The 11,784-nt window shown below is 35.9% G+C and overlaps 1 protein-coding gene across 1 annotated transcript; it reads right to left on the bottom strand.

The window, feature by feature from the left end:
* Positions 1-2,621: 2,621 nt before the first annotated feature.
* On the bottom strand, positions 2,622-11,301 carry LOC108378940 (trichohyalin). The gene is made up of 8 exons (XM_017635246.1): positions 11,244-11,301; positions 10,942-11,092; positions 8,276-8,410; positions 7,982-8,172; positions 6,605-6,751; positions 5,447-5,558; positions 3,199-3,528; positions 2,622-3,123 (listed from the first exon to the last, which is right to left on the bottom strand). The coding sequence occupies exons 1-8, from the start codon at positions 11,285-11,287 to the stop codon at positions 2,965-2,967; spliced, it is 1,269 nt and encodes a 422-aa protein (XP_017490735.1). The 5' UTR covers positions 11,288-11,301; the 3' UTR covers positions 2,622-2,964.
* Positions 11,302-11,784: the final 483 nt, after the last annotated feature.

The following is an 11,784-nucleotide window of genomic DNA, read 5'->3' as shown; positions in this document are numbered from 1 at the left end:
GAAATCTTTGCACGCCTTGGTCGAGCACTTAATATTAATATTAAGGGCTAAAATTTTCAAGCTACTTGTTTTTAGTTATTTCCCACAAAATTTCGAGGTGGGAATAAAAAAATAGTCGCAAAAAAAAACACACTAGTATTTATAAATAAAAAAATTAAATATATATATTTAATTTTAAAACAAAATCTTAATATTGAAAGAAAATAAAATTAGAAAAAGGCAAAAAAGAGTAAAATAAGATCCTAAAAATTAAATGAAATCAAAAATATATTTGTCTTTTTTAAACAATAACAGAAAAAAAATTAAAAGAACAAAAATAAATTAAATAAAAAAGAGAGAAATAAATCAAGTTTCTAAAAATTAAATTAAATAAAAAAATATCTATCTTTTGTAAAAAAATGAAATCTAAAAATTTTAGGAAAATTGAACTAAAGAAGAAAAAAACAAATTAAATAAAATTAAAAAGCCTATTCTTCTATTTAAAATAATAACATCTAAAAATTAAAAACAATTAAATAAAAAAAAAAATCATAACATAAGAGCCAAAAATTAAATGAAATTAAAAAATATATATCTTCCTTGTAAAAACAAAGCGTTACCGGATATATGGATTTTTAGCCTTCCATTTTAGCCTACAGAATTTAAAAGTGCTTCGAATTTCTTGTGAAAAAAAACAGTACAGTGGTCCGACTGGGTAGGCGCTACAGCAAACAAATGTAAGCTAAAAGTGAGTAAGGGTGTATAAATGGAGTCCATGCACAAATAAAAATACTTTTTCACAATTCCAACAGATAATTTTTTTTTTTTGTAAATATTTGTATATTAATAGCATGTGAGGCTCAAAGCCCTATTGGGCATAATCTGATCGCAGCGCAATTCAAAATTTGCACCTTCTTTTTGTCCCACATATGCTAAACCATGAAAAAAAAAACATTAAGGGCAAAATTCACAGTGCGTAGTTAACTCAGAATCGGCAGTTAACTACAGATTTTTGTACTGAAAAATTTAGATACTCATTTACGAAAGTTTGCTATTTGTGCCGAAGCAAGATTTTGTTTCAGTTTATGGCCTGCCTTTACTCTGTGATTAACCGATAAATAGTTTTTTTTTCATGTTTTCAGACAAACAAAAAAAAAGGAAATTTTGAGTTAATGCACTTCTGAAGAACGTGTTCTATTCGATTGCGTCAGAATTCATTTAAATTCGTACTGTCGATAGCAAGAAAACAAATCACAACTAATTGCAATGGGCGCAATTTTCACTCGTCATGGATGCATAAGTGCATGTCCAATAGAAAACCAATTACAATAACACTAACACTAACACTAACATATTAAAATGCCTTTGGTAATTATTGACGGTGACCGACTGCGTGTAATAAGTAGCAAGTGCTGGGTTCCACTTCTGGGCATTCGAGGGGGTACGCCGCCAACGGTGATTAAATTTTGTAATTGACAAAGCAGCTGTGACGAAATGCGACACTGATACGAGAGGATACGACATGATATTTACGCTAAAACGGCGACGGGGGGCATAACGATGAAAGGAGCGTGAAACACCCACTGGCAAAATACTAACACCCACCAGCAATAGCAAAAAGCGATAGCGCGTGAGCACTAGGGTGGTAAAAAAAGAAGAAGTGAAGTCGGAAAAAATTAAACTCTGTTTTTTTGTGAAATCAAGAAATATTTAAAGTTCGCTCAAAGCTCTCAAAGATGTCCGTGTATGTATTTTATGTGGAGAAACAAGAATTTTTCGTAGAAATAGTACAGAATTCTTGAAAATTAATACTTTCTCGATTGGAAAACTTCGTTTTTAATATTAACAATTTTTTTTTGGGCCCCAAATCACCAACAAATGCAATGCGGTAGCCCATATAAAATAGTTAATGTTAAAAATTTTTTCAAAAAATAAAGAAACAGAAGGGAAAAATAGGTTTCTTTCTCATATAAACTACATGGAAAATTTTGAGCACTTTGAGCGACCTCAAAATATTTTTTGATTTCGAAATAAAAAAAATAGGGGCATATTTTTTCTACATAGAACAGTGAAGCTGAGAGAGAGATTTTTCTCTATACGAGCTCATATAAAATCTACAGCGAGCTTTAAAGAGTTTCGCCTGCGGTCGCAGTTTTGAGCATTAAAATTCGGACCTTACTTTTTCACATGCATTTTTCGGACTACCCTAGTGAGTACCCACATTCACGCACACACACTTACAGAAAAAAATTACACGCGCTTAAATTTAGTCGTCGCGTCACTGGCAGCAGGTAGTATTAAGTAATATTTTCATATGAGTGGATTATGGTTGCATGTGCCGTTGCATATTTTTAGGCGTTTATACGCGCTTTGATTCAGAATTAGTTGAGCGGATTTTTCGTTGTTTCATTTTGATATTGACACATTGATTATAGCGCGTTTATCAACTGTCAATTAAGTGCACTCCTGACAATGCTTATCGTTTCGCCGTTTATTATTCTAATTTGTAGCGTTAAGCGGCGAATAAAATAAATAAAAGGCACTTGTTGACGCTTCATAAATTTTGCAGAGTTCAAGTTTATTTTTGATTTATTTGTGTCACGCATACATACTAATACAAGCATGAATGTGAATATGTGTACAAGTATTACTATATAATACCGCTAGCCGAAAGTATAAAAGCGATAAGTCCATGCGCTTGCTTGGTTAGAAGAAGCTTTAAAATACGCCTAGAAATGTTGTGCTTCCACGTAGATTTCTTTAAAAGTCATAATTTCATTTAAAAGTGAACTAAGCACATTTCACCACTAAGCCAACGCTACAAAAGTATGCATTTAATTAAGTCTGACATTTTAAAAGCTGTTACTCTTTTTCAGCTACCAGCTACTAATAAGCGCCCCCGTTTTACTGTGAGCAAGTAAAATTTTACAACAGCAATATATTTGCTTGCTTTCAGTTGTGTATGTATGCGTGTGTGTTTGTGCTTTAGAAATTATTATCTGCGAGCTCGGCTTCCTCTTCTCCCTCTTCTTCCTCCACAATTGGCTGCTCTTCTTCTTCAACCATTTCCTCCTCCACCTCCTCCTCTTGGATGCGTTCGCCAATTATAATCTCCTCAGCTAGTTGATATAGTTCGCGCATATCCTGTTGAAATTGGCGAATTTTAAAAATACACACACACACATTTTTCTACTCCTCCACAACAAATTTTTCACTTACCGATGCTTGCTGCAGCTGCAGTATTTTATTATCTTGATAACGTAACTGCTCAAATTGTGTTTTGGAGATTAGATAGCCACGTTCCACATCGAATTCCATTTCATCTTCCAATTCGGCTGCATGTCGTCGCTTCGATTCGCTTATGGTGCTGCCTTGTTCGTGCACCTCGGATTCGGTGGAAATATCTGAAGCATCGTCCAAATATTTTCGTCTTAGTTGTTCCTCTTTTTCCCGGTCGGTTAGTTCTCGGATTACCTCCTTGCCTTCGGATTCAACTGCGCCTTCGGTTTCGGCTTGTATGATGTCTTGCACATGCTTTTGTATAACAGCCTGCGGACATTGGAGAAATGGCAAACATTTATAAAAAAAATTCCAGAAATTTTGAGAAAAAAGTATGTTTCTTAATGAGCCTCTTAAACAATAAAAAAAGGATACCAAAATTGTTTGCTGCTTTTACACATTTGACTCGCTAACCAAGGTCCAATAAAATGGATTTTGAATTTTAAACAGGTGGCAGTCGTCTTCAAAAATATTCTCGACATAAACATTTCTAAAAGCCCACTCGTTTCAATACCATATGCAAATATTTAACTTGTTAATTAAATTTATTTTGAATTACAAAATACAGGTGGCAACCCTCTTCAATACCTTTTTCAAAATGAAGCTTTGAAGGTCTACGTTGATTTTATTCCCATATACATTTTTTTTAACTTTTTATCAAATTGATTTTGAATTCCAAAACAGGTGGCAACGCTCATTTTCGAAATAATGCCTTTTTTAACTTCTCTAGTTTTATTTATTTAATTTCTTAATTATGTTGACTTCAAAATTTTGAACAGGTGGCAACCATCTTCAATAAATCGTTTTAGAAACGCTTGACTACCACAAAGTTTTTTTTTTACTTAACCCTTTAAGACTTTATTCTAGATATGAAGGTGATGGAGAAAGGAGCCAAAATGCACTTTTCACTGTTGCAAGTGGCAAATGACTCCTTTCTTGTGGAAACGACCTTCCCCTAATATAGTTTGTAATGTTGCCAAGTGGAACTTCAAAAACTTTCAAAGTTATCGCAACTGGATCTATCAAACGAGGTGAAGGGAGTTATTCGAAGCTGAATGTTGAAGAGCGCGCAAGAAAGGCCTGGGTGTCTCTCTACGCAGCAAAGAAAACGTTAGGAAACAAATAGGCATTAAATCTATAATTGTACACTGTATGTATCCGATATATACTCTCTTATCGGGCGCTGGTCTGCAGCCATCGGCGTTGTTCTGCCATCGGCCCAGTTCTTGGAGGACTCAACTGTTTGTACGGACGGGTCAAAAATGGAATGCGGCGTTGGCGAATTGGCGGGAACTTTCTTTTAGATATATAACCCAGAGCTATCCTTTCGCCTATTAGACCACGCAAGCGCGTTTTAGGCCGAAACATTTGCAATGAAGGAAGCAGTAAGTTATATCAAAGCGAATGCCGCCGCGAGAGCGTAAGTAAATATGTTCTCAGATAGCCAAGCGGCTATTCAGGCATTTTTTTACCGCTGTAAGATCTCAACTAGTGGATGACTGTTGGAGAGTACTGGCCTGGATTTCTGATCAATACGAAATTAACCTGAAAAAGGACCGTAACGAGACAGCGGACGAACTAGTGGGGGTGGCTATGAACTGAAAGTGTCCCACGAACTCGGCCTGGTTGCTTCGCTCAGGGAGAACAAGGAAAGTTTTGCCGCACTTTATCATTCGAAAGCTGGACAGAGGATCGGCTGTTCTGTGTGTGATATTCCATACTTAAAATCATTTTTTTTAGGGAATGAGCAAAGAAAATACCTACAAAACCCTTGATAGTCGTCCGCACAGGAAACTGGGGTACATTCTGAATGGATCAGTGCACTCTTCAGTAGTTTCTGTCGCAGCTCAAAGGAGTCGAACACTTTCTGTGCGAGTGCCCACCCCCCGCGAGGTTGATGACTTACTCTTCAAACCATTCCTGCAGAATATTTCATAGTACAGCTGCTTATCTCTGTATGACGTATTGAAATTCATTAAAGCTGCCAAATCGCTGTTGCTTACACGAGTTTTGGAATTAAAATAGCAAAAATTGCTGAGTGCTTGTCACCAGGGTAACAATCCATTTAAAGTAACCATCAAAGCAAAACTTCCGAAAATCTTTAATTCACTATTTAGTTCATTCAAAATACACACACTCATACATTCATACATACCGTGAAAAGTTATAAATGACATTTTTCACTCACCGTCTTCTCAGCCAATTCCTTGCCAAGTTTGGTATCAGTAACTTTGGGAGTTTGTTTAGCACCCTCTTCTAATTGTTTCACAATGCGTTGCTCGGCTTCACGGAATTTTTTCCTAAGATACATAAAAATCAGAGACATAACTATTATACGAGAAAAGAATAAAAGTCTAATCAATAATTATTATAGTAGGATAAAAAATTGTTGGGGTCAAATGTTTAATGAGTTCATTGCACGGTAGTGACTTTGATAGGATCCTTAACTATACACATCCCTTAGGCATGTGAATGGGAAAGTGTTAGCCTCCAGAAGAGAGGTTCCGTTGTATATATACAAATGGGTTGAAGACGGTTGTAGAGCTGAAAGCGGTTTGCCAGAAATTCGCTTTTAGTCACAGGTTTAGGCTACGGGAACTGCAGCATATTTTAAGAGGAAGTAGTGACTGAGCTAGTTGACCGACTTTATGCTAGTGTAATCCCAATAAGAATGGTGAATACTTACTCAGGGCTCTAGAATCGCTCATCGTACGGTCGAAACTGGCCAGCGTCACCTCGGCCTACTTCAAAGCAGGCTGCTTTGGGTCCAAGGGCACAACGACTTTTGTAGGAAATCGTATGGCTGATGAATTATCTATGCAGAACACCCTAAAGGTAATCTTTGCCGACAGAGAGCGTGGCAACTTGTGGACTGCTCCTGCATATCTATAAGAACTTCGATATATAGAGCGCTGTGTGAAAACTGCGACAGACCGCGGGCAGTCACAAAAACGTTTGCAGCTGGTTAAGCAACAATTCTCGGCCTTAATGGGAGTGCTAACCAGACACTGTCTGTTGGGCTCCTATGCGGTATGACTTGATGTCATTTCGGATCCCGATTTTCATAGATGCTTGGGGGATTACCAGGCAGAATTCATTTCAGACCTGCCTTAGGCGGGATAATCGCGGTGCTGACACCTAACCTAACTAAAACTAACATTTGTAAATTGAACAAAATCAGAACAATACCTCGCATTTTGTTTAAGTAACTTGAGTAATAGTACACTTTTTGGCGCTCGCAACTTTTTGGAATAGAAGTATTAAAGTATAAATATGTATCTACAATCATACATATGTGAACTTAATGGAGTAATTACAAAATGGAGTCTTACAAAAATTGTCTTACCTAGCCCTCACTATATTAATTATATCCAGTTTGTCCGATGTGAATGGCGTTGGTACACGCAGTGAGCGTTCCTTCATTTTTGCTCGTTCTTCTTCAAGGAATCGCTTCAGCTCCTGCTCACATTCGCGCCATTCTTCGTTGTCTATGCTAAATGAAGAAAAACAAGAAAAGTAGTGGGATTAACAACAAGTACTAAAAATTCAACGAAAATACTAAAAATAATTAGTTAGATTACGCATGCTTTTGTGACCGCCACGGTTATTGGTTTGCTGCATGGCGTATAGGGATACACGTCACTGTTGGCAGTCATAGCTTTGAAATAGTGAGGGACTCTGTTTAATTAAAGTCCAGCATTAACACCACCGATAATGTGAGTCTGGAGATATAGCGAAGAAAACTTTTACCAGCAGGTTCTACTTTGGACTCGATAGGCAATTGAAAAGCATAGTCCTCTCTCGCTGAACAAAAATTACGCTCTACAAATCTCTCATCATGACCGTCCTTTTATGTGGTGCAGAAAAATGGACTAGCTTTCGAGAGAACTATCTACAATGGAAGGACCAAGTGCAGAAGGATATGCCCTCATTTGAGCTNGTTCATGTTCATGTTCATGTTCATGTTCATGTTCATGTTCATGTTCATGTTCATGTTCATGTTCATGTTCATGTTCATATTCATGTGCATGTTAATCTCCATCATCTTTATATTCATCTTCATGTTTGCCTTATACTTCGTCTTCATCGTTATTGTGCTAAACCACGCCCACCATTTCCTCTGCGTTTCTGTCGCTTTTTCCTTTCATTGGAGTTTAAAACTGGAAGGAAATATGGCTACGCAAAAGGCTTCAGCTGAAAGAATTTTGTAATAGTGGAGCCGTCGAGATGATTTTCCGTACTCCTTTGCGTTTCTAAATGAGAGCTGTATCTTATATTTATCCTTTTTGAAGGATAAGTTGGACGACATAAAAATAATCATGCTTTTAAAAAACAGTTAGCTGTATGAGTAAAATAAGAATTGGGGTTACGCTGCAGCACCTTTAGAAAAATAAAACGGCTAAGTAAGGGAGTGTGTTGGACACTGTTGCTGTTTGTTGCCTGCTGCACGCTAAAATAAATGGCTCTATTGCTCGAGGCATCTTTGCTTCAACGACGAATGCTGCACATAAGCATCATAAAAGCAAAAACAAATACCAAAATAAAAAGTAACAAAAAAGTAAGTAATTATAAAGTACAACTTGGAAGCGCTTCACTCAACTCGCGACTCCCTCCGACTGCGCGCTATTAAATTGCATAAGTAAATCATGTTTATTATTTTGCCAGCGTGACATTAGAACCGCGCAGACATTTACCATAGCCACAGCAATTAAATTTAACTCACCGCAATAAGTCCATGCCTCGTTCGGCATCTTCGGTTCTGTAGCGGTCTTCAAGTTCATTTTGCGCCTTATTGCGCTCTTTAATATTCTCTACGCGTTGTTGTTCTTCTTCCACATATTTCTGACGTTCACGTTCCCATTTGGAGCCTTGTGCTTTTAAGCGTTCCGCATTGCGTTCACGATTCGTTTTTAGCTAATTGTTAGCGGAGGAGACATAACACATTTTTTGTTGAAATTTTTTAAATTAAATTTGTAAGAAAGTTTTTGTAATTTTGTACCCTATTTGATAAACTTACCTTAGCGCGCTCTTTTTGTATTTCTTTATTCGCAATTTTGTTAACAACAAATATTGGATCATCTGCCAGTTCTTCGGGTATCTCATCCGTTTTGCCTTCGATTATTAGGAGACGTTCACGTTCGACTTCTCGGAGCTAATAATTTTAGAAGATTTGGAAAAGATGGAGTAGAAATGGCCGCATAGTAGATATTGGAAAAAAAAAAATTTCGAGAAAATGAATGAAAATAAAATAAAATAAGTGCGCCTTACTAAATAATTTATAGCACGTACATATGTATACGTGTTTGTAAATAGCTAAAATATAAGCAAAAAAGGTATTAGTGTCAGCCCCAATACCATTATTGCATTTATTTGCATGCCTTCTTGTCACATAACTGTCAAGCTGTCAGTGACTTGGGCCACAAAAATATTGGCAACGGTCTATGGATATTAGCTTGGCACGGAACTATGTATGTAGGTAGGTAGAATTTTACTAAATTAAAATTAAATTGCAAATATAAAATGCAGACATTTATTCCTTTGAAATTTTTATGATTGCAACACATCGCAAAGTTTTGTTTTATTTTTTTTTTGTGCGCTTAATAATGTGTCTGACGTTCTTTCTGCGAGAAAGATGGATATGCAGAGGCATAGTGCCAATCGTCATAAATCCGTTTAGGCACTTTTCCACCTGGAGCTTTTCGCTTAAGGCTTCATGTAATTCTAAAAATCCCTATACAAAACATAAACGATCTGAAATTCGCCGATTGGACTTATTGCTAGATTAGATAGAATCCTAGAATTTATTAATTTGGCTTAGAATTCTCGGAATTCTCGATCTGCTCAAGAGGTTCCTGCTGGAATCCTTCCAGTACCTACAGCAAATGATGAAATGTAGGGTTCTGTGGCGGAACAGCGAACTGGATGATAAGCGCAAATCTGTCAGAAAGCTTTTAAACATAATGAAAAGACTTCCTGTAATTCTCCAATATAAAAAATGCTTAAATCTGTGACACTGCTTTTAAAGCAACAGACTCGGCTTTTAGAGCAACAAAAGCCAAATCAAAAATTTTTAGAATTTTTTTCTGTCTGTCTGTCGGTATGTTTGTACGAGCATCACTCGAAAACTATTGAATTGAATTGAATGAATGAATTTTTACCGATGTATTCCTAGAGGTCTAACTTAAAATATAAAAAAAAAAAATAGAAAGTTGCCACCTGTAGAAAAATTGCAGTTTAAGTACATTGATAAGATAAAGTAAATATTGCAATGTGGCTGTTAAAAGAAAGACCTTTAAGAAGGCTGACAGCTGAAAATATTTTTGTGGAAGGTTGCCACTCGTTTGAAAACTTTAATTTAATTTATTTCACAAGATAAATTAAATATTGCAATATGGGTATAAAACTAAAGAGGGCTGGGAAAGTTTACTGCCAAAATAATTTTTGAGGAAGGTTGCCACCCGTGTGAAAATGTGTATTCAATTAAGTTTAAGTTGATAAAATAAGTGAAATTTTAAATACGGGTATTAAACTAAAGAGGTTTAAGAAAGTTTACTGTCGCCGTTGTACTGTTGTAGCGGGTTGCCACCTATTTGAAAAATTTTAATCTAGAAAAAGTTGATATTGAACAAGTATACCTTTGAAGAGAGTGCGCGATAAGTAGACTCGAATTATACGACTATAAATTAAATTCCCGTGAGAAAGTCAAAACTTTGCCTGATTTTTATATACCTTCGAAAATATATTAAGTAACACCCACATTCGTAAAAATAAAGAATGCTTCATAAATCGAAAATTTATTTAAAATCTCACCTTATAAAGCTCTTTAAATCTATTTTATTTTCATGAATGAGGCCATACGATTTTTCGGAGGGAGTAACACCACCAAAAAAAAAATACTTTTAAGGCGCAAAAAAGCACGCCAGGTGTTTGCTAGTACAAAATTCAAATGTGTACTGTATTTTGCTTTCAAAAATATGGTCACCGTAGTTATAACATGCCATTATAAATACTGCAGTCTCTTTAAGATTTGCAGTAGCTCCTGCCAATAATGTAATACATATTTTGGACATATGTACATACATATGTATGCGTGTATATATGTATGTAAATACGTACTACAATGAAATTGTTATACAATACTTCCACGTAAAGAATACTTTAATTTACTTTTACTTCTACTTTGCATTTGTTCGAGGCATTTTCATGTCACAACTTCATCAAAATAAATTGAATGGAAATATGAGAGCGCTAACTTTAACGGCTCAAGTGTCACTGCCGTTGGTGGCTTAAGGAATAATATGAAAACTTCCATTGGTTTTTTAAAGTTTTGAATTTTTATTATGGACCGTGCATAAGAAGTCAATAAATTTATAAGAATTTGACATTAAACAATTTTAACAACTCATATTCAGTCATTGCAATGCTAAGATGGTATTTAATATGTGTGTTACGGTACGCGATTAATTGGTTACTTACTCGCTCCAAGGGTAAAAAAATAAAACCACTTCAACTAAGGAGTGCCATTTAACAAAAATTTACCTTAAGCCTAAGTTTTTTTTTAAGGTGTTCAGGATTTATGTTAACACTAAATTATTAATTTACTCAACCCTTTTTTTTTTATTAATTGCTTGTCGTTAATTTTTACCACATCCCTCCCCTCTCTATATCTCTCCCACTACTCACCGCTCTTGCTGTTATGCGTCGCTCCAATTGATTACGGTGCTCCTCCTCCAGCCGTTTGCGCAATTCGCTCATAAATTTGTGGTCCGTCAGACGCACTACATTTGTACCAATCAAACGCTCCAGAGCGGCACTTATGCGCGGCAAGTTGAAGCTGCAGCGAAGAACAAATGAGTTTTAATAAAATTTTTATTACCCTTTATTACTAATAATTTTTTCCACAACAATTAAAATATAAATGTTTGTATGTGCATTTTTCTAGCCATTTTAATAATTGCTAATAATAAATTTTTGGGGTCATTTACTCGCTACTTTCGTTCACAGTGCCTGATTTAATGGTTTTTTCCATAAATTTGCCTTCAGCAATTCACTTCAACGAATAGCTTGCAACTGTTTTTGTGCAAATTTCCCAAAGTTGTTTATGCCTACTCATTGTCAAGTTAGTATGTATGTATGTATAGACAAAAGTAAGCCGGGTAAAGGGAGAAAATAAAATGTCTCACAAGCGCTTAGCGTTATTCTAATAACATTGAACGAAGAACAAAAACAAACAAAATTTTGTTGACAAATTTTCTATATACAATGTATGCATGCAGATAAAAATATTGGATACATATGCACTAGTGATGCACAGAACCGAGGAACCGGAACCGGAGAACCGACCGGCCCGGTTCATACAAGAACCGAAAAACGGTTCCGGAAGAGCCGAAACTCGATTTAAAAAAAAAAAAAAAACTGAAAAACGGTTTCGGAAGAACCGAAATTCGATTCCAAAGTAATCGAGAAACCATTCAAGAAGAACCGAAACTCGATACCAGAAGCACCCGAAAACGGTTCCGGAAGAAC

This window comes from Rhagoletis zephyria, unplaced genomic scaffold, assembly GCF_001687245.7.
Source record: "Rhagoletis zephyria isolate East Lansing unplaced genomic scaffold, Rhagoletis_zephyria_1.1 Rzeph_scaffold_15301, whole genome shotgun sequence".
In the NCBI taxonomy this organism is placed as follows: Eukaryota; Metazoa; Arthropoda; class Insecta; order Diptera; family Tephritidae; genus Rhagoletis; species Rhagoletis zephyria.
Note: the sequence above shows the minus strand (reverse complement) of the source record. Positions and strands in the feature narration are given on the sequence as shown.

Excerpts from the sequence above, each read along its gene's own strand:
- LOC108378940 (XM_017635246.1), bottom strand. The coding sequence starts at position 11,287 with ATGGAAAAAACCATTAAATCAGGCACTGTGAACGAAAGTAGCGA. Across the intron at positions 5,559-6,604 it reads ATTAATATAGTGAGGGCTAG|GAAAAAATTCCGTGAAGCCG; the intron begins GTAAGACAATTT and ends TATGTATCTTAG. Across the intron at positions 3,124-3,198 it reads TGCAGCTGCAGCAAGCATCG|GATATGCGCGAACTATATCA; the intron begins GTAAGTGAAAAA and ends CAATTTCAACAG.